The sequence below is a fragment of the Hippocampus bargibanti genome, linkage group LG01, assembly GCF_051943395.1.
Source record: "Hippocampus bargibanti isolate YZ-2025 linkage group LG01, ASM5194339v1, whole genome shotgun sequence".
NCBI lineage: Eukaryota > Metazoa > Chordata > Actinopteri > Syngnathiformes > Syngnathidae > Hippocampus > Hippocampus bargibanti.
This window is the reverse complement of record NC_142734.1, coordinates 15,622,181-15,645,884: the sequence shown is the minus strand read 5'-3', so window position 1 is coordinate 15,645,884 and position 23,704 is coordinate 15,622,181. Positions and strand designations below refer to the sequence as shown.

Genomic DNA, 23,704 nt, shown 5'->3' with positions numbered 1-23,704 from the left:
GTTACCATTGTAACCATTCAATGACATAGATGAAATGGTTTCTTCAGCCTTCATCTGTACTTCTTTGAAGGTGTCGAACGTTTCTCTCTTCATGTGAAAAGCTTCGTCAGCGCACTAAAGTTGTGCCGGTAGCTCTAGCTCTATAAATATACAGCTCTGGCCCTATAAATATATACATGGTCAGAGCTACCAACACAACTTTAATTCACTGACAAATAGTTGTAAAAATGAAGATTGTAAAGAGCAATACTTTGGGGAGACTAAATAAATTCTCAAAAAAACAACATCGCAGGGATAATACTAGTACTACTTCTACTACTACCACTACGTCTACTACTCAATCTGCAGTACATATGCACATAAAAGCTAACAACCACTCATTTGATGACTGTGAGGTTAAAATCTTAGCGAAAGAAAATAGATAGTTTGAAAGTGGAGTAAAATAAGCTATTTTCATAAAACAGCAAAACCCTTCACCACATAGGCTTAGTTATGCTGATGAGGTGATACCAGAGCAAATGGTGCAATCAGGCCAGTCGTAGACCCCATCAGGCAGGACCATAGAGGTAATCAGTCAGGACAATAGAAGTAATCAGTGTAGCCTCAGGGAATAGTCGACAGTCACAACAGTGACTGTCTTCATCTCCACGATGCTGCCGTATTAATGAGACCAGACGCGTGGATGTGTCTTTTTATTTATTTTATTTCTGCAACACAGTATGTCAGAAGGGATGGGTGAAGTCGCATGGGTTTCGTCTTGTGATTAACATAAATCTCCTCCAGATTGTTCTCAAATGCAAAACATTGTAGATAACAAAACAGAATTAACAACGTGTGATCGTATAGTGGTTATTGACATGATGTCCCTGAACGCATCATACGCGGAGACTCGGCAGAACACGCGGTGCGCTTGCAAGGGCGCACAGTTCAACCCGAACATTCACGGGCAAATGAAACACGACACAAGAAACTAAATATTGTACAATAAAAACGAAATGAAGCCATTATTACCTGCAACACAGTATGGCAGAAGGGATGGGTGAAGTCGCATGGGTTTCGTCTTGTGATTAACTGCGCAATAGAAAAGCACTATGAAGCACATGTGCTTCAAAGTTCCACTCGACAAAACGTGAAGTAAATAATGACACAAAAAGTAATCTGGACTCGAAATGAATAAGGGAACTAATTAGATAACACTAGACAGTATAAAAGGGGAAACAAAATAAGATATTGTCATGAAAATGCACGTTAATCGAGACCAACAGAAAATTGCAACTCACCATAAATCTCCTCCAGATTGTTCTGGAAACTATGGGCGGGACATGGTGCCACACTGTGCGCCGCTGCGTCACTTCCTTCATAATTTAATAATCTAAGTGCACAACTCCGTTACACATATATATATATATATATCGCATCTCGTGGGGGGGGGGGGGAATCCTGTGGGACTTCCAGATACAGACTGACAAGATGGTAATGGCCAACCAACCAGATATCGTGGTCATAGATAAAGGGGAAAGGAAAGCCGTTGTCGTGGATGTAGCGGTCCCGAGTGATGGGAACATCAGAAAGAAGGAACATGAGAAAATCGAGAAATACCAAGGGCTCAGAGAGGAGCTGGAGAGAGCCTGGAAGGTAAAGGTGACAGTCGTGCCTGTGGTGGTCGGAACACTTGGGGCAGTGACCCCCAAACTCGACGAGTGGTTGCAACAGATCCCGGGAACAACATCGGATATCTCGGTCCAGAAAAGCGCAGTGCTGGGAACAGCACGGATACTGCGCAGAACCCTCAAGCTTCCTGGCCTCTGGTAGAGGACCCGAGCTGAAATGGGGACAGACACCACCCATGGTGGGTGATACGAGGATTTATATATATATATATATATATATATATATATATATATATATATATATATATATATATATATATATATATATATATATATATATATATATATATATATATATATATATATATATATATATATATATATATATATATATATATATAAGCGGCTGGATAGCTCAGTTGATAAGGCATCGGTTTGGCATATGGGAGACGAGGGTTCGAATCCCACTTTTGAGCACAATGACATCATCCAGTGTGGGTCCTTGGGCAAGACCCTTCACGCTAATGCCTACCTCATACAATGATGAGAGACAATAAATGGAATGACATGCCGGCTCAGACGTCGCCCGGCCAAACAAGGTCTGCGTCAGGTGCTGGGGAACCAGAGCACCCTGATGAAAAATGGGCTACTGGAACAAAGCGGAGATGGACGAGATGCGATAACATGGCTCTATTGGAATGCTACTACTCAAGCAACCCTAGTCAGAGGGGTTACATGCGGAGAATGGGGGCTGAATGGTTACTTCGAAACCCACAGTCACGGTTGACCACGAAACAACTAGTAGCTCAGTGTTCCAATATCCACAAACGGCAATTGCTATCACAACTTGAGATTGATGAGGTACAACACAAATTCCGAGGTGAAGGGCCCCAGGCTGCCACATCACAGGAAGAGGTTCAACCAGAGATTGGGAGGCAAGCCCCAATGAATAATGAGATTGGGAAGCCAGCCCCAATAAATGAAATGCTGAGCGAGGCAGCAAATGACCTGAGAGATAAGATCATGGCAAGAATGAAAACTGGGCAACGAAGGCACCGATTACAACGGCTATGTGAAGTACCACCTGAAAGTCTCATGGAAACTGTGAATGCAGCACTGAGAACGATCCCGACCGGAACGATCACGGAAACCAATGAGCTGATATACACCTCAGCATCAGTGATCCTAGACATGCTTGGCTACAAGAGCAACCATGAGAGCCACGAGATTCATTACCCACCATGGAAAAGACGGTTGGAGGCCAAGATCAAGGCGGCTCGGAAAGATGTGAGTCAATTGACGGAGACCCAGAGAGGTGTGAATAAAAGGCCAATACCCAAGAGGTACATGCAGATAACCATACCTGAAGCACTCGAAACAGCCAAACAAAGGCTCCAGGCCTTGGCCAGTCGCCTAAAGAGGTACACGAAAGAGAATGAGGCCAGAAGAATAAACAGGCTGTTCGCAACACAACCTGCGAAAGTGTATGCTCAGTGGCAGGGTTCTAACAGCAGAGCAGACCCTCCAAGGCTGGAAACTGAAAGATACTGGAAAGGCATATGGGAGAAGGAGGTCGCACATAACAGCAGTGCACAATGGCTGGTGACTCTGAAAGAGGAGCACAGCAACCTCCCTGAACAGAACCCAGTTACCATCACAGCGGCAGATATACACGGAAGAGTCTCAGGTATGAAAAACTGGACGGCACCAGGCCCGGATATGGTCCACACCTACTGGCTAAAGAAACTCACAGCTCTCCACGAGCGCCTAGCAGCACAAATGAACCAGCTGCTGATGGATGGGACTCACCCAGGGTGGCTAACCGAAGGGCGAACAATCCTGATCATGAAGGATTCCTCAAAGGGTGCAGTTCCTTCCAACTATCGGCCAATAACCTGTCTCTCCACAACATGGAAGCTCATGTCAGGCATCATTGCGGCTAAGATAAGTGGACACATGGATCAATACATGGGCAAAGCACAGGAAGGCATTAGTAGAGATACTAGAGGTGCCAAACATCAGCTGCTGGTTGACAGAACAGTCGCTCAAGACTGCAGGTCCCGACATACCAACCTGTGCACAGCCTGGATTGATTACAAGAAAGCATATGACTCGATGCCACACACATGGATCAATGAATGCTTGGAGTTGTATAAGGTCAACAGGACCCTGAGAGCCTTCGTTGCAAACTCGATGAGGATGTGGAAAACCACACTTGAAGCAAGCCACTAACGCAAGTGTCCATCAAATGTGGCATATACCAAGGTGATGCACTCTCCCCACTGCTGTTCTGCATAGGACTGAACCCCCTCAGCCAGATAATCGCCAAGACAGGCTATGGATACCGCCTCAGAAATGGAGCTACGATCAGTCACCTCCTCTACATGGATGACATCAAGCTGTATGCTAAGAGCGAAAGGGACATAGACTCCCTGATCCACACAACCAGGATCTACAGCAGTGATATCGGAATGTCATTCGGGCTGGAGAAATGTAGTCGGATGGTGACTAAGAGGGGCAAGGTAGTCCACACTGAAGGGGTCTCACTCACTGAAGGAACAATAGCAGACATTGAAAACAGCTACAAGTACCTCGGTATACCACAGGCCAATGGCAACCTCGAATTAGCAACAAGGAAAGCGGCTACGACCAAATACCTCCAGCGGGTGAGGCAAGTCCTCAGAAGCCAGCTCAATGGCAAGAACAAGACCCGGGCAATAAACAGCTATGCCCTGCCAGTGATCAGATACCCTGCAGGAATAATAAGGTGGCCATAGGAAGAGATTCAGACCACGGATGCTAAGACCCGAAAACTCCTCACCATGCACGGAGGGTTCCATCCCAAGTCCAGCACCCTGAGACTGTACACAAGCCGTAAGGAAGGAGGCCGGGGACTAGTGAGTGTGAGAGCCACTGTCCAGGATGAAACATCCAAGCTCCATGAATACATCAAAGAGAAGGCTCCAACGGATGATGTACTCAGAGAATGTCTCAGTCAATGGGGAACAGAGGATGAGGTGCTGGAAGAGGGACAATCATGGGAGGAAAAGCCCCTACACGGGATGTACCACCGAACCATAGCAGAAGTGGCTGATCTCAAGAAGTCCTATCAGTGGCTAGAGAGGGCTGGCCTAAAGGACAGCACAGAGGCACTCATCCTGGCTGCCCAAGAGCAGGCCCTGAACACCAGAGCCATAGAGGCAGGGATATACCACACCAGATAAGACCCAAGGTGTCGGTTGTGCAAAGAGGCACCTGAGACAATCCAACACGTAACTGCAGGGTGTAAGATGCTGGCAGGGAAAGCCTACATGGAGCGCCATAACCAGGTGGCTGGCATAGTCTACCGAAATATCTGTGCGGAGTATGGACTGGAAACCCCAAGGTCAAAATGGGAAACACCTCCCAAGGTGGTGGAGAATGACCGAGCAAAAATCCTGTGGGACTTCCAGATACAGACTGACAAGATGGTAATGGCCATTTTTTTTTATATATATATACAGTAAAGTCTTGTTATATCGATATCGGTTATATCGATAGTACTGCTTATTACGATACTATTTCTATGAACTCAGGGAGAAAATTACATGCCCGCAGGATCGGATATATCGATAGTCCGGTTATATTGATATTTTTTCCAACTCCCGAGAATATCGATATAACGAGACTTTACTGTATTTCTACACGCATATGGAACACGCCACAACGCTTGACCAATTTTAAATTGGCACCTATGATAAAAATTAATTCAGCAGAACAACAACCACAACAAAACACTCCACCCATTTCCAAGATTAGTGTAAGGGCCATTCCAAAAAAAAAAGAAGATTTGTTTTTACTGCTTATCCTTGATGAAGTTGTGCCCCAATGACTCCACTGAAATATGAAAATGAAAGTCATTCTCCTGGCATGCAGAGTAAAGAAGGGCAACCAATAAGAGTGTGTCTTTCATCACAGCCTAAAATAGGCCTCCTCAACTGCATTTCTTCACAAAATCCCAAACCTTAAGTTGCTCTTCTGTGCTCGCTTTTGCGAGCAGCTGAATTCAGGTTAGACAGTGCAAGGGCCGCTTGAAAGATGAGGTTACTCAAAACAATTGGACATCAAAGCATCATTTCCCTCTGGAAACAAAGGAAATGCCATAAATGCAGACTCACCACCCCCCAAAAAATATGATACACACATCTAAGTTTATCTGAATGAGTCACTTCTATTTCAGGACCATGAAATATTCAAGTATGTTGTCAAAGTATTTCCACAGGGGACAACAGATATTTGAAACTAATAAGGCAATCTGTCAGCCTCTGTCCAAGCTGAGCTGGCAACTGTTTATAATGGGAACATGGGCGCTGCTTATTTCTTTGTCAGAGAAGATTGCAGGTTCGCAACCTTGAGCCGGAGGCTGTTCTTCTTTCGCAGAGCAATGAAAGTGGACACACTGGCAAGCAAACAGCCCGTTTGGCACCTCAACATCACTTCAAATGTGACTTGCCCAATGTGTTTCTTTTTTAACACGTTTACTTTCCAACCCCCGAATAGACCTTTTACCTCAATTTGTCTATGTTTGTTTTAGCAGACAAAAACATATTTGCATTCACTTAAAACCTGTTTTGTAATCCAATTGTTCTCAGAAAGCAGATGTGTTATTAGCAGCATCCATCCATCCATTTTCCGTACCGCTTATTCCTCATTAGGGTCGCGGGGGGTGCTGGAGCCTATCTCAGCTGTCTTCGGGCACGAGGCGGGGGACACCCTGAATTGGTTGCCAGCCAATCGCAGGGCACACAAAGACGTAGAACAGTCACTCTCACACTCATACCTAGGGACAATTTGGAGTGGTCTATCTGCCTGCCATGCATGTTTTTGGAGTGTGGTAGGAAACCGGAGGACCCGGAGAAAACCCACGCAGCAGTTTTTGACAAGATTGACATTTAATATTGTAAATCTGCTTTTTGTTGGAGGTCCTTGCTGTCTGCCTAAGCTTCTTGTCTGCTACACTTTATCAACTGAACGCAAGTCATTTTTCGGAGGCTGGACGTCAAGTGGCATATATCTCACTTCTCATTTATCCTGAACGCGGCATTATTATTTTTTTGTAATACAGCGTTCCTTAAAACAACTCCAAAATAAAGTATTTTACAATGGCCACTGGAACAATCAATCAACCAATTAATCAATACATAGCTGTAATGCATATGTTTTGTAAGGCTATGCAAATAAGTGATGATGGCAACAAAGTGCCATAATGTGTGCTGCTGTTGATTATAATTGCAGGTAAAAAAAAATACTGGAAGTGACCGACCTTTCTTAATGATATTAAGCATATTCTTTACTTACAGACAGTGTGTTCAAGTGTCCCTTTTTTCTTGAAAAGTCAGTCTTGAAAATGGCTTTAACAGTAAATCTGCAACCAAATCCATTTCTTCTCCTCCTTCAGCCATTGTGGGTTGACAAAACTGATATTAACTCAACACAATATATTTGCTTATGCAGCTCCCTACCGATACAGTGTGCGAGCTCTGGCCAGTATGCTCTTTTCACTAGTGACTTGTGATCAGAGCAGTTTTCGCAAACTATGATTGGCTAAAAACTAGCCAATCATATATATATATATATATATATATATATATATATATATATATATATATATATATATATATATATATATATATATATATATATATATATATATATATATATATATATATATATATATATATATATATATATATACACACACACACACACACACACACACAGTAAAGTCTCGTTATATCGATAGTACTGCTTATTACGATACTATTTCTATGAATGCAAGGAGAACATTTACATGCCGCAGGATCGGATATATCGATAGTCCAGTTATATCGATATTTTTTCCGACTCCCGAGAATATCGATATAACGAGACTTTACTGTATGTATGTATATATATATATATATATATATATATATATATATATATACAGTAAAGTCTCGTTATATCGACATCGGATAGATATATCGATAGTCCCGGTTATATCGATACTATTTCTATGCACGCACTGAGAAAATTACATGCAAACAGGATCGGATATATCGATAGTCCCGGTTATATCGATATTTTTTCGGACTCCCTTGAATATCGATATAACGAGACTTTACTGTATATATATATATATATATATATATATATATATATATATATATATATATATATATATATATATATATATATATATATATGCTTTGCTGCTGTGAAATGTAAATTTCTCCACTGTGAGACTAATAAAGGCATATCCAATATCCAATATATATATATATATATATATATATATATACAGTAAAGTCTCGTTATATCGATATTCAAGGGAGTCCGAAAAAATATCGATATAACCGGGACTATCGATATATCCGACCCTGTTTGCATGTAATTTTCTCCGTGCGTGCATAGAAAAAGTATCGATATAACCGGGACTATCGATATATCCGATATCGATATAACGAGACTTTACTGTACTTTCAAAACTCTCAAGTACACTTTACAGTCACGGAATAATGTACGGTTACGTTTTGTAGCGTCAGACATTTTCTTAGCTTCTTTTGAATCTTTCTTCTGGGGCTGAGGTTCTGTGCATCTACTTTGGAAAATGATATGCAAATGCACGACCTTATAACACTCGGGAAAGTCCGACGCACGAAGCAGGCTTCTGATTGTTTGCCGTGCAGAGTATGCAAATTGCCAAACGAACCGAAATCCAAAAATTTCCAAACTGAATGAAGATTTCTAAATCGGAATAATTTATTCTGATTTCGAAATCTTTGTTCAAACGTTTACTTTATTAAATAAAGCAAATGTTTGATCTGAAAAATAATCTTTAGTTTTTTGTTTTTTTTTCCTTGAATAAGTTGTCAGCCACCCGGGCGGAGACGTTTTGTAAGTTATACGCCCGACAGAAAAGTTACACGTCCCGGGTGTCCGGGCAGACGCTAGTTCAGACACTGCTCTTGGGTGCACCTTATACATCGGAAAATACGGGAATTGTTGTGACGTCACACGACTGGCAACAGTGTGAAGAATGAGGAGGAGGAGCTGGTCATGAGGAGACAGATGAGGCCAGGTGACGGCTGAAAAATGTTTTGACGACACAAACAAATTAAGACAAAGAAAACAAAGAGAAGCCCTTTCTGTATAATTTTTTTTCTTTAATAAATAGAAAATACAAAGAAGTCCTTGTCCTATTGTTTGCCTTCAACATTTGTCATTCTGCTGGCTTCAAAGGTGTTATGTTTTGGTGAAATAGCACAAACGACAGTTATGATTGTATGACTGTCCATGTTTTACGTTCTGTATTTTGTTATTTTTTTTTATATATATATGATCTGTTCTGCAAAGGGGCAACCGAGTTATTGAATGGTTATCGCGTCAACTTCAAAGTGCACTGCAATTCCAGATTTGGCCTCCGTGTGTTGAGTTTGCATGTTTCTTCCCAGTCCCGCATGGGTTTTCTCAGAGTACTCGGGTTTCCTCCCACATTCCAAAAAACATGCATGACAGGCTGATTGAACACTTGGTGTGGGTGTGAGCGAGAATGGTTATTTGTCTATGTGTACCCTGCATAAGCCGGCAACTAATCCTGGGTGTCCCCCGCCTGGTACCTGAAGACGGTTAGCATAGCTGCTACCCCTTTACAGATAAAGTGGTTCAGAAAATGGATGGATGGATGGATGGAGGGAGGGAGGGAGGGAGGGAGGGAGGGATGGATGGCTGGATGTGCTATAAAATACTTTGTTACATTGGATTGGATTTGCCTTTATTAGTCTCGCAGTGGAAAAATTTACATTTCACAGCAGCAAAGTGATGAAAGGAATGAAGGTAGAAAAACAAAATACATGAGCTGCTGGAAAGGCAGCCACTCTCGCGGCGCCGTCTTGAAGTCAAAAGAACAACAAAAAAAAACTAAATAACAAATAATATGACTACACAACGGCAATATGACAACACAAAGACACATAGTCCATCCATCCATTTTCCGTACCGCTTAATCCTCATTAGGGTCGTGAGGGGTGCTGGAGCCTATCTCAGCTGTCTTCGGGCACAAGGCGGGGGACACCCTGAATTGGTTGACAGCCAATCGCAGGGCACACAAAGACAAACAACAGTCACTCTCACACTCACAGCTAGGGACAATTTGGAGTCTTCAATCTGCCTGCCATGCATGTTCTTGGAATGTGGGAGGAAACCGGAGGACCCGGAGAAAACCCACGCACACACACATAGACACATAGTCATTCCTTCTTAAGCACTTTCTGTACCCTCTTTGTTACATGAAGCAGTTCTAGATGAAAGAGGAGAGGATCAAAGCATCTTTTCACCAGTGGATCAGGGACATCATGGTGGAATGTGCACAGCGACTACAAGTTAAATGTTGAAAGCAAACATGCAGCTGTAGTATCCATTGACGAAAAGAGATTGTCTCACATCATCACATCTGTCCCACATAAATTCGCATCAATTCCAAGCCGCGACAGTTCCACATACGCATCGGCGCTCTGCGCTTACACTCCTTTCTTCTTATCGCAGGCTCTTCAAGCCATGCTTCCATCCAACCGCAGACTGTCCAACAGCACCAACCTTTCCGCTGAACAAAGCGGGGCTGTGAAGATGCTGCCCAATACAAGCGCAAAAAAGCACAATGGCCCCAGAGCTGTCCAGCGATGACAGTCAAATGGCAGCGACATTCCTCCCATTCAAAAACAGTACTGGCATATTTATGCTGCCGAAAAGGCGCAACCGCTCAGCACAGCCTCCTCCTTGATGAATGTTGTGGCCAAAAATGCTGAAAAACAATCCGGATCCGTTCCACACGACGCACAACTGCACAAAGTGACAAAAGAAAACACAAAACAAGACAAAAACAACAACAACAAAAGCAAGGCTCATGAGAGCACTTGCTGACAGCTGCCTACTTGGGCGCCATCTTGGACTCCTGCAGCTATTGTGATAGTGCTATATTAAAACAGGTGTATTGCATTGTACATTTCTGTGGAATCATGCTCATGTACAAACACAACCAAAAGAAGGTCAAGCAGTGACAGTCAAGTGTTTTTTGTTTGTTAAAATATTGTATTGTATGATATCTGATAACCATGTTCTTCGTCATTATTACTCTCACCACTTTTTTGTTGCTCTTCTTCCAATCAAACCAATTCAAATCATACTCTATCTATCCATCTCTCTTTCATTTTACAATACAGGATTACGTAATATTGCATCTCCTTTTATTTAAAGGTCTCATCACATAAAATGTCTCGCCAGCGCCATCTTCTCTTTTTGTTTGCCAGCCACTGCAATCTCCATCTATCCGTTCAATATCAAAAATGCAAAAGGCTCCTGCGTGTTCGTGGGCATCTGTAGAATTGGCATCACAACTTGGCGGGCTCCTCAGTCATTTTGGTGCATTTAATGTTTGCCACTAAAGCTGTGCAGTCCACATGGTGCCTTGTAAACGGAGAAGATAAACACTCAAGCGCTGCCATATCCTCATCGCTCTTGTTTTCATATTTTCGACTCCCTTTTTGTGGGCAGGTCTGTAACAGGTGTACAAGCCTCCCCTGAAGCAACGCGTGCAACAGAGCATGTTGTGACAGCTATGTCTCTGGAGATGGAGAAGACCATCACCAAGCTGATGTACGACTTCCAGAGGAACTCCACCTCTGATGATGACTCCGGGTGCGCCCTAGAGGAATATGTTTGGGTTCCACCCGGCCTCAGTCCAGAGCAGGTACACGCCCAATTTTCTCCCTATTCATCTTCAACTCACAAGAGATTTTTGTCACATATTTGACAAGGCCGTGCCGCCACTCTTGCACACTCCATTAGCTGTTTCTGTGCCAGACCGCAACAAATTGAACTGAATCAGGAAGTGGGATTTAATTATTTGGGTGTTCAGTGGCATTTTCCCAATAACACTAAGATGGTTACTTCACTGATTCCCTTCACGGTCCGTTTGGAGTCTTTGGCTTGCACTGGGTTAGGGTGATGTGGGTGGGGTGGGGTCAAACAAATCACTGCAACTAATCCGTCAGGCTTTTCCTGGAAGAATAATTGTCAAGACATTTTTTGTGAAGCAACATTAAGGTCGAGTTCACATTGGGGCAGAGTGACAAGCATGACCAAATGTTTAAAAGCAACCCCATGCTGATTGACTGATTACATTGTTAGAACACAGTCTGTGATGCAGTGAACAAATGCCACCCGGATCACTCGACCGAAGAAGCAATTTCCCCCAGAAGCAACTGTGCAATTTGTCCGGAAATATGACAGAAACACATCATTCAAGAAATGAATTGACGATTTCGACTTTCAGTAGGATTCAAAAGTTGCCTTTCAAAATGAATCCCAAAGAAATGGAAGTCATTTATGTGGGTGTGCAGATGAATTTAATTGAAATGTGTGTTAATGCCTTTGGGTGCCACAATGGGCTCATTTGCAGTTAAGTTCCTTTTAATTGTATGCATGACCAAGCTCATTTCATCGATGGCAGAGGAAGACCAAACCGTACGTGTTACTTTCATTAGTCGTGACATCCGACAAACAGGTTTGGTTTAACTGTGGGGGATAGTTGTGCACCCAGTCAGTCAATTTGATCAATGCAAATCAAATTAAACTAATTTCTAGTGTCGCAATGGACTTTCCATTGAATCGCTGTACTATATTTTGAAAACCCTCCCACTGCCTGTGTGGGTTTCCTCCAGCCAGTCCGGTTTCCTCCCACATTCCAAAAACATGCATGGCAGGTCATTGGAACACCATGAACTGTCCCGAGGTCTGATTGTGAGTGTGAATGGTTGCTGGTCTCTGTGTGCCCTATGATTGGCTGGCTACCGGTTGAGGGTGTCCCATGCCTACTGTCCGAAGATGGCTGGGATAGGCTCCAGCATGCCCGCGACCCTCATGAGGATAACCAGCCTAGAAAATGGACGGATGATTTGTCTGTAACAGGTGCATCAGTATTACAACTCCTTACCCGAAGAGAAGGTCCCTTACATTAACAGCCCCGGGGAGAAATACCGCATCAAACAACTGCTGCATCAGTTACCACCGCACGACAATGAGGTAAAGCATTTGAAAGGCGAACAACAAATCTAGACTATCCTGCTTTAATACACATGCGAGGCGAATATTTGAGACTGTTGATGAACTGTTTGTCCAGGTGCGTTATTGCAACTCCTTGGACGAGGAAGAGAAACGAGAACTGAAACTGTTCAGCAACCAACGCAAAAAGGACAACCTGGGCAGAGGCAACGTCCGTCCTTTCCCCTTCACCATTAATGGAGCCATCTGTGATAAGGTATGAAGAAAGGAAAATATTTCATATAACAACGATGTTGTCCCATATTTAAGGAAAGTGTACAGGTGCGCCTTATGATACCAATGACTCACGTGCAAGTTTTTCAATATTTGGCAATTTCTTTAGCTCAAACTTGCGAACATAGTTTTAAGCAATGAACTGAACTCTCATCACAAAAAGCAGCATTTTGGCAATCAGAGAACAATTATGGAAAAACACAAGCTTCAATATGTTTATTTACGCCCCCGGTTGAATATTACTGGCAAATGAGAGAATGACACCTTCGTCATTCAAGTGATCTTTGGCTTTCATTCTCCTTTTCTGTCAACGCAAAATCGCATTAGTGTAAACAAACCATGACAACACATGTAAACCACCAATATGATGTATCCACTGTCTTTATCATCTTCCTGATTCCTTGATTTTAAAGAGCTGATGGGAGTTGCACTGTTATTAAATTACTATTTATTTGCTCATTCCTAATGACAGTAATAAAAAACATAAACTCTCGTCAAGCATTTGATACGTTGCTTATTTTTTGCTTTCCTCTATCCTCCCTCCTAGTGCGGTGGTCAACTACAGGGAGGTGACATCGTGGTGTTTGCCGCCAGGGCGGGTCATGGAAAATGGTGGCACCCAAATTGCTTTGTCTGCTGCATGTGTGAGGAAATGCTGGTGGATCTCATCTACTTCTACCAGGATGGCAAACTCTACTGCGGCCGGCACCACTCCGAGAGACTGAAGCCCCGCTGCTGTGCCTGCGATGAGGTGCGCCTCTCTGAGCCTGCCGCCCTTCACTGTTGAGCAATGTATTATTTGAAACTGGTTGGAATTAGTCTCCTGTGAAAAGACGACTCAGTGTTCTTGCCACATCTCAGAAAATCTGCATGCACTTTAATGCACCGAATATGAGGCAGCAAGCCAGTCATGATGACAAATTGGTCATAGGACTTTTTACTAATTAAAGTCTTGTAATAATGATGAGACTACTTTTGTAAAGAGGGCAGGATGAATGATTAGTACATCACAGTTTTATAGGTGCAATTTGGAATTTAGGCACTACCCATTCTGTGTGGAGCTTCCCTCATCCCCACACTGTAAAAAAAACAAATTGTATTTTTGTGGCCTACGGTCATTTCAATGGTTGAAAAATCTTGAAAATATATTTAATTTTTGGACACAATGTTAATTAGCACAACAAAGCAAGTGTGTTGTTTTTACTCATACTGTATCTTAAATCTAAATCAGGGGTGTCCGACTCTGCTTCGAGGGCCGATGTCCTGCATGTTGTTGATTCAAACGATCAGGATCATAACCTTTCAAAAGGTAGAGTAGTACGGAAAAATAAACCTGAACTGCATAAGCAGGTCATGAGAAAAATGAATCATGTGTCATTTAAATAAAAAATAACTACATTTTGCTCTTGGTGTACATCATCTTCACACAGCTACAATGGTTATATCACATACCGCATTTCAACGAAGTTAGGGTATGAAACCATCCCACTTACCAAAACGGTAATACATTTATTCAATAAGTCCTCTGGTAATCATCAACAATGTCGAACCTTTTCAAGTCTGAAGTATTTGTTCAGATTTAACTCTGTTCATCTCCTCTGCTCTGCGCTTTGCACATTTGACTGATGCAAGGCCACCGCCATGTGCCTGTGATGAGGCACTTAAAGACACTACATTATTTTCTGTACAGGTACAGTGATACCTTAGTTTTCGAACATAATCCGTTCCAGAAACCTGTTCAAAAACCGATTTGTTCGAAAACCGAAACAGTACTTTCCATTATAATAAATATACAATTTTAAATCCGCTCTAAATCTAGACAACACCTTTTTAAAAGCACGTTTTCGCTATTTTACAGCATAACCTGGATAAACATGTCATAATAGAGCCGGTAATTTGTAAAATACTATAAAAACAAACTGTAATGTGTTTTATTTTCACCAATTTCAACATCTACATTAACATTGGAACATAAAAACATCTCACTCAGTTTGGTTGAGAACCAAATTTCGGTTGTATACCAGGCCATAATAAAAGTAAATTTTTAGTTGAAAACCGAATTGGATTTGAACCGATACATTCCCAAACCGAGGTTTGACTGTATTGATGTATGTATGATGACAATCAAATGACCTTTTAATCATCCATCCATCCATCCATCCATCCATACATACATACATACATACATACATACATACATTTTCTAATCTTTTCTAATGGGGCCAACTCTCAATTTGCACAATCTCCTAAGCTTTCAAAAATGAGCACGGTATATTCTGATTAAAATACTTGGATTGGATTTATGAAAAAAAAAACATGCAAAAGCCTTTAGGTGAGACATGCACACGTTACAGTGCTAATGCCACCCTTGCACCTCCGAGAGAATGTAGTAATGGTTCATTTGAATCTTTAGATGCATTAAAAATTGTGTTTATTTGAAATCAGCATACACGATTGCAGTAAACCTCATTTAAAACAAAATAATCAAAATAACCAAATTGATCAGTCTTGGGCTTGACTGGATCACTGTAATTCTTTACCAAAAGAGGTCCCATTCAAACCCGGTGCTGCATGTAAAAAAAAAGCCCAGATATGGACATAGTTGACTGTCAATATCCATGATTTAGGAATAAATGAATACAAATCATCCTTTTGGTGTCATGATAGCAGACCAGTCACGGAGTAAGGACGCAATTGGAGAATATGCCATTACGGAGTGAGAAGCTCCTATTAAACTTCCTGGTTGAGAGCTATGCAAGCAACCTCCGAATACGGTTAGCAAACACCAAGAAAAGTGAATGCAAAATCACTGATCAGTTCCATGGTGTCATCTCTTGTGAAAAAAAAAAAAATCAGTGCTCAAGCAAAATAGCAGAAAAAAGCTGATAAAAAAAAAAGATAGTCAATCTGAATTTGGAAGGGGGCGGGAATGATTAGATTTCTCTTGGGTTCCAAATGACCTTTGAAAGGAAATGAATATTTTTTTTTCCCCATGCAGATCATCTTTGCTGATGAGTGCACTGAGGCAGAGGGCAGACACTGGCACATGAAGCACTTCTGCTGCTACGAATGCGAGACCACCCTCGGTGGCCAGCGCTACATCATGAAGGATGGAAGGCCACACTGCTGCAACTGCTTCGAGTCCCTCTTTGCAGAGTACTGTGATGCATGTGGAGAACATATAGGTTAGCGATTCATTGCGATTCGTTTGATTGAAATGACCTGACCTCAACGCAAGACTTGACTATTTATTGCGTACACTCAAACCAGAGAAAACCTCTCAAAGACATTCAAGAGAGTATTGTAAGCACCGGCCTGCTCTGCCACAGCTGCGGTGAGGCGGAGCCAGCACAATGAGACATAGATGGCTATTAAGTACGAGCCCATCTTGGATCCAGATGGGATCTGTGAATAAGTCTGACTTGCTTGAGATCCGCTCCAAGGCTGGAGACATAGATTTGTCGCTAAAAGATAACGAGTGTTTTCCTGTAAAGAGCAAAACGAATAAATAATGTGAATACCGCCTTCATTATCATCACCTGTATATCAATCCGTGCCTTGAGCATCATTTTCATTCAAGAGATAATGAAAGTCCACTTCTGTGTGTGGTTACTTCAAGGCATTGACCAAGGCCAGATGACGTATGATGGGCAGCACTGGCACGCAACCGAAGAATGTTTTTGTTGTGCTCATTGCAAACGTTCTCTGCTCGGTCGTCCCTTCCTGCCAAAGCAGGGGCAGATCTTCTGCTCTCGCTCCTGCAGTGCTGGACAGGTAATAACAGTCATTTCTAAAATGAGAATAGTTAAAACTGGTGCAGTGTCATGTTAAATTTAGGCAAGACTTTTCTAGTGAGTCGGATAACTGTTTTGTTGTTTGGGTCAGGATCCGGATGAGTCCGATTCATCAGACTCCGCTTTCCAGAGCGCCCGATCCCGTGAGTCTCGCCACAGCACCAAGATTGGTAAAAAGGAGCGTGGGAATGCCGAGCAGGAGCGAAGGAACGCAGAGGCACGCCATTCGGCTCCTCCACTGCTGCCTGATCGTCTATCTGCTGAAATTGATCCACTGACTGTTCAGATGGACCGTTTGAGTGTATCAGCCAGCCAGACCCCGAGCAGGACGCCTACCCGCACTCCCAGTCGTACCCCAAACCGCACTCCGAGTCGCGCTCCAAGTCTTAACCAGGTGTGGATGAGCCGGGATGACCCTTACGTCCCTGCTGCCTTTGAGGACCGTCAGCAAGACTCGTCTCCCACCCCAACATCTGTTCATTTTTTAGGTCAGTGTAACGCCAGGCAGGGCTACAATCCCAACTCAAATGTTCACCCGCCAGCCCAGAGTCCCGTCAACCCCGGAAAGAGGCCCGATTCCTGGGGGAAAGAACAAGGCAATGCAAAGAGGACACCCATGGCTGCCCTAAGGGGTCACTCTTTTAATGATAACTGGATCCATCATGGCCAGGATGAGTTCCGACCGAACAAGCTTCGCACCCAAATGAGTTTCAATGAGATGTCGAGCCAGAACCAAGGATTTTCTGACAAGAGAAGCATTAGCCTTCACGGCTTCCAGAGAGATGGAAGACCCCCGCTAACCAGAAGGAAGCACATCAATGCCATGAGCTTCAATGAGCCGCTGACTCCATTAGAACAGACGCCTCGGGGCTCCATGGACTCCCTCACCGTGTCTAATGCTACAGGTAAAGAGGCATACGCTTTCTGCCCCAGTCGTGAATCGGATGCAAACCTAAAATGTGCTGTCCAATTTTCACAGGCAATTCTCTGGACGGGGTCGGCAAGCGTCAGGAGAATCTGTCTAGGTTCTCCATGCCTGACCTGAGCAAGGATTCGGGTGTGAATGTGTCTGAAAAGAGCAACATTGGAACGCTCAGCTCCTCCGTTCAGTTCCATAGCACGGAGTCTCTGTCCTCGTCTCGTCCATTTAACAACAACATGTACACACCACACAGAGTCGGCTACCCGCTGCAGTACTGGGATGCGCCGCAGCCCCTGGGTTTTGACAGCAAAGGTCGTGTCGGCTTGATGGGCAGCAGTGGCAACTTGCGAATGGCTCCCACCAGCGACCGAATGCCCCGGCGACTCATAAACGGGCCGGAAGTCGCATCCCAGAACCAACAGCCTCAACCAAGACGTCGCAAACACCATCGGGGTCAGCATCGTAGCGCCCACCACCACAAACGCTCCCGCCGTTCTCGCTCTGACAACGCTTTGCACCTGGTGGCCGACCGACCTACTCAAATGGTCGAGCTGCCGTACCACCGTGTCCAGGAAGATTATGATCGTTTCCCTTCTGGTCACGCCGCTCGCGAACTGTTTGGGCCGGAGCCGAGCGGGTGCCGACCGCAACCCCACCGACCCTGTCCCCGCACCACTTCTGATCTCACCCTACAAAACGCTGGCTGGCAACCTGTTGGTTTGGGTGGGCCGTGCTGGGGCGACGGCTACGCGGAAGCCGCTGACACATGGTGCTCCAGCTGCTCCTCTTCCTCCGAATCGGAGGAAAACGAGGGCTACTTCATGGGTGAACCGATCCCTCGCCCCGTGCAGTTGTGCTACATCAACAACGAGGAGCTACGCCATCGCTACAGCCCCTCCGGAATGGGCGGCCATCACGGACCTCTGCACGGACCCATTCACGGCCAGCTGCATGCCCGCCAACGCAGGAAGAGCAAAAATTGCATCATTTCATAAATTTAGATAAAAATCCTGGTGAGGGCATAAGTAGGGAGGTGAACGTTCAAGAGAGACAGGTGAGGAGACAATAAAAGCAACAGGGAGTGGGTAGCTGAGTGCGAGATAGTGACAGATAATAGTGTGTGTGTGTGTGTGTGTGTGTGTGTGTGTGTGTGTGTGTGTGTGTGTGTGTGTGTGTGTGTGCGTGTGTGTGTGTGTGTGCGTGCGTGCGTGTGTGTGTGTGTGTGTGTGTGTGTGTGTGTGTGTGTGTGTGTGTGTGTGTAGGGGCGGACGTAAAGAGACATTAGGCCTATTTTTCATGCTGTAAGCTTACACAACTCGTGGAGTGTTTGTGCACACCTACGCAGAATGATCTAACTACAAGAGGAAGCTCAGTTGTCTTACACAACAGATAACAAAGGGAATGTTTATAACGTTGGACGCCAACAGTAGCGAGAACAAGCACTGATTAATTTGACTCCTAAATATGAATGTGGTCAAGGTATACTTGTGTGAGTAAGACTTGTGTGAGTGTCCGTGCGTGTGTCCATGATCTGGGAAGATTGAACAAACCGATTTACAGGTAAATAAGACACTGGAGTAATCGCCGTTCAGACGTCTAAACAAAAGGCTTTGTTGTTAAATGTATGATTGTGGACAATGCACAAGTTGCGTCGTACTAATGACGACTACATGCTGGATTCCTCGCGGTGTCATGGATTTCCCCTCATTGGAATCCAAACGATATTGGAATGGAGTGTCAGACTGCTAGCTCGGTTAGCACCTTGTACAAATAGTCTGTTGAACCATGTGCTCTGCATAGCCGACTCTCCATGCTTTACCAAGGACGGGGCGCTCAGCGGGTGGCCTCTCCTCCTTGACCATTCAGGCACAGTAACGTCAGGTATGGTCCCGTTTTCTCTTCTGCAACATGCTTTGTTTTTTCCAGAGTAACTTAAAGACACGTACAAATAAAGATAATAACCCTAACAATAAAGAAGTAATAACAAATAATGCAAATAATCATCTTATGGAAAAAGAATACATATTAAATGTTTATATAGTAATACACATATTAACAAAATGGATATAGTGATGTAAATGTTATGTACATATGGTCTTAAATATCTCTATATTTTGTAACTCAACAATCATTATTTGTATGATATCATGTAGAGATAGGGATATTTGCATGTCATTTTGTTGTTGTCGCATACTTAAAATAAAGTCTACTTCTATGAACAACCAATAAGACATATTCACGATGAATCTTGTGTGCTACTCCCCACATGCCCTCCGTGACAAATTCCAAGCTCAAATCGGTTGTGAAAATAATAAAGATTGAACACACTGACCAGTCACAATTTGCTCTGTTTATCCGTTAAAATCAAAATGTTTCACTGATCACATGATATCATTGAATTGTGTCATTAATGTTTGACTCGGTTCCTGAACCTAACACACATTTTTTTTTCAGACAGCTGATAGTTTACCGGCACAAATCATGAATGTTGTACTGTACTAAAAATACATATACAGTATATATTTTTTGCCTGAGATTTTGTTTAAGATATGATAAGATAAGCAAACCTATATTTCTCTAACAATAGAGAAATTCCCAATTTCTCAATTTATTACTTACACAGCTATACAGAAAGGATAAAATACAGCAAAAATAAAAAATTGAAAGAGCTCCCAGTATGACTGTGCAATTTCACAGGCTTGGAAAGTACAACTCCAATAATAAACATACTGAATAGCTCTCTGACAGGGCCAATTAAAATTGGGCTTCATCTATGAGAAAGATGAATGTGCTTGGACACAGTTAGTAACTAAAAGCAGGTTAACATTAGTTAGCATTATTGCCATTTTAATGGATGGGTGAGAGCAGTAGAAATGACAAGTGGCAAAATGGATCACGCACAAAAAGATTGTCTGCGGTACTGCTGTCTGCAGTAGGCAGACAGCATCTTGTGCCTTGTCCTCTTTAAATGTTTCCATGGCATCTGTGGAACGGATTGCACATTCACTTATAGTGCCGACTAAATAGGAAGCATCTGTAGTTGTTATTTGCTGACAGGTTTTCATCTATCCATTCTGTTACCAGGCGCCCTCTGTTGCCCTGCAACTATGTAGAAGTGCAAAGGAGGCCATTTTGCCTCCCCGAGTGGGTGTCAAACACACGTCCAAACAATAACAAGCAAAAACCGGAGTGGTGGGCCAAAATATCACCGTTCTCTCATAATGTTACAATATTGCATACACTAGCCCTAATATATCAATATAGTTATGCTGAATGTTGATATGAAGTTGCCCTCGGCAGGTGATTTGATATCAAGGATGGAATTTACAAATGATAACTCAATTTGGTGCAGAAATGTGTCAATCAAAATAAACGAATTGCACATTTATACACTCAAACGCATAAGCACACATAAAACTAGCTAGGTCGCTAGCTAGCGCAATGGATAGATGGATAGATAGATGTGAGCTATCCACGTCGGTGACTTCAACCGCAATATACATCAATAACATTAAAGACAAGCAACTGTTGTGACTTCACCGCAGAAACAACACCAGCTATCCTGTCGGCAATTACGTGAATGATTTCTCCTTCCCGGCTTTGGTTTGGTTTGGCTTTGAGGAACCTGCAAAAGAAAATGGTACCAAACAGTTGGACTGTTTCAGTGTGACAGTTGGCTCGAGAGGGATAATGATGAGCTGAAAATGACTCAAAGATGATGAAAGTGAGGCGCCACATGTCGACTTGCGACAATGCACCAGTGAATTCTAAGCTTGTTTGAGGGCACATTTTATCAAATTCTGTCAAAGAAAAAAAAGATTCAATCCAGTTTACAGCATATCAAAGTATATCAGGAGATGTCTCTCAACGAGGCTTTAGGCCTCAACATTGGACATAACAGACATTTGGCCACAGACGCTTCAAACAGCATTCCTGACACATTTTTAAGATTGGTTTGTTTGGGTTTTTTTTTTTTTTTTTTTTTTTTTTTACTGAAAATGTTCACACGGTGTTTTCTTTTGGGATGTGTACTGTTGATTAGCACAGCTGCCCTGGAAAAAAAATCACTCACTATATTAAAAAGGAGTCATTGCAAAGTAAATCAAGCTACGCTAAGGGGACACAGCCACTTTCAATCACTTTATTGAACAAATAGTAACAAAATATAGTACGCATAATCACATACTTAATCTGCTTCGACTGATGTCGTCACTGTACACATTAACTAACAGTTCCTCGCCACGTAACAGCCTTGGCGTAACTTTCAAAAGGAGTAAAGGGGAGTCAAAATTCAAGGTGTTCATAACCTCTCATATAACATTCATTAGCGTAGTGCCTCGGAATGTCCGTCTCGATTATTAGCCTCTCGCCAAGATGCCTGATTGATTGCTTCAGGTGCTTTGTTTTTCATTTCTTTTGGCTCAAATGAACTGACATTGGAAATGTAAGAGTTTGAAAGATTGCCTTTTAGTTGTAGGGGGCAGTTTGATCGATTTCTCAAATGTTCATTAGCCTCGGATCAATTTCAAATGGAGCATTTAAAGCAAGAGACCAATCATCTTGGTGAGACTGGTTCCTGTTCCTTGTCTAAGATCAGAATCAGAAAACCTGATTTGATAAACAATGATAGACTGGCAACAATCCAGGGTGTCATTCACCTGTGTTTGCGCCAAATCCGTTGGGAAAGACTCCTTTGCATTCAGCAGAGCACATTCATTCATTACACTGGTCAACAACAAAGTTTATAGACAGCTTTTTGTATTTCAAAATGTATTGCGGTTGCTGATTTCAAGTGATTTTGCTTTTGTTTCAAGCACATTTTGTTTTACAAAGATTTCATATTTGTTGTCGTTTTAGTTAGACCGATAAATGTGTCGTCATCCACATGCCGTGATTGCCGAATTATTATAATATACTTTTGGAAACTATTCAACAACAAAAAATATTTTTTTTTTTAAAAAACATTGATTTTTCTTTATTTCAATTATTACAAAAACCTTCAACCAGACGAGTGAAGAAATAGGCGAAAGGAAAAAAAATGCCAAGGAATGTCTTAAAATGTTAGGATTTTTCTTTTGTTTCTTATATTCCCAAAACTTTGAAAATGACTGGCAATCATGCAATATGGCCGAGGATGTGTTGTTTTTGCTCTCTAGTAAAACTTTGTTTTGTACTGGGACACAAACAATGAGCACATGCAGATGTAGTTTGGATGTTCTCGATGTGCCTGTGTAGGTTTTTCCTCCAAGTCCCCCGGTTTCCTCCCACAGTTCAAAAAGGTGGTTGGTTGGTTGATATCTAAACTCTAAATTGTGCCTAGGTTTGATTGTGAATGGTTGTGTACCCTGATATTTGCTGGTGACCATTTCAGGGTGTACCTCTTCTATGGCCAAAAGACGGCTAAAATAGGCTCTAGCATGCCTGCAGCATTCATGAGGATAAGCGGTTCCAATAATAGATGGAGGAGGAACATGATTGTTCATGTGTGTTTTTCCTGCAGGTCTTTTTGTCGATGCCAACTTGGTTTTGAATACAATTTAAGACAAATGAACAGACCTCTTCATCTCTTCCGTTTTGACACCAGTGCTGAAATGTGTGCAAAGCTGTAATTTTAGATGTGTGGCGCACTGACACAAAGTGGGTTTCTCAGCAATCACTTCTTTTGTGATGAACCAAGAAGGTTGACTTACTGGCAAGTATCTCATAGCAGAAAGCCTTCTGATATTAAGTATTCATCACATTGTGAAGGTACGTCGAATCAACCTCTTTGAAATTGTATAGAATTGCTCCAACCATTCTCATTAATACTCTTTTTCTTATACAGGCTACGTGTCCCCCAGCATTCATTACCTGCCACAAAAAAAGGACTAGAAAATAATCCAAGTGATAGAAGGCCGTTATTTTGGACAATAAAGCAGATGGCGAAGCTCAAAAACATCCTTTGAACTGATTGTCCTTGTCCCTGTTGGACATGAACTCAGGAAAAAATTATCCACTGAAAAGAAAACAACACCCAAGGTTGATACTGC

At 42.7% G+C, this 23,704-nt stretch overlaps 1 protein-coding gene across 1 annotated transcript in view; it reads left to right on the top strand.

Moving 5' to 3' along the window:
* LOC148903298 (prickle-like protein 2) overlaps positions 1-20,104 on the top strand; it is a 43,907-nt gene extending 23,803 nt beyond the window's left edge. Inside the window, exons 2-9 of the mRNA XM_088999531.1 lie at positions 11,178-11,373; positions 12,594-12,707; positions 12,805-12,942; positions 13,507-13,710; positions 15,958-16,144; positions 16,579-16,733; positions 16,845-17,658; positions 17,733-20,104. Of these exons, the coding sequence (XP_088855657.1) occupies positions 11,242-11,373; positions 12,594-12,707; positions 12,805-12,942; positions 13,507-13,710; positions 15,958-16,144; positions 16,579-16,733; positions 16,845-17,658; positions 17,733-18,670 (2,682 nt within the window). The 5' untranslated portion in view covers positions 11,178-11,241 and the 3' untranslated portion in view covers positions 18,671-20,104. The remainder of the gene's footprint in view (positions 1-11,177; positions 11,374-12,593; positions 12,708-12,804; positions 12,943-13,506; positions 13,711-15,957; positions 16,145-16,578; positions 16,734-16,844; positions 17,659-17,732) is intronic.
* Positions 20,105-23,704: the final 3,600 nt, after the last annotated feature.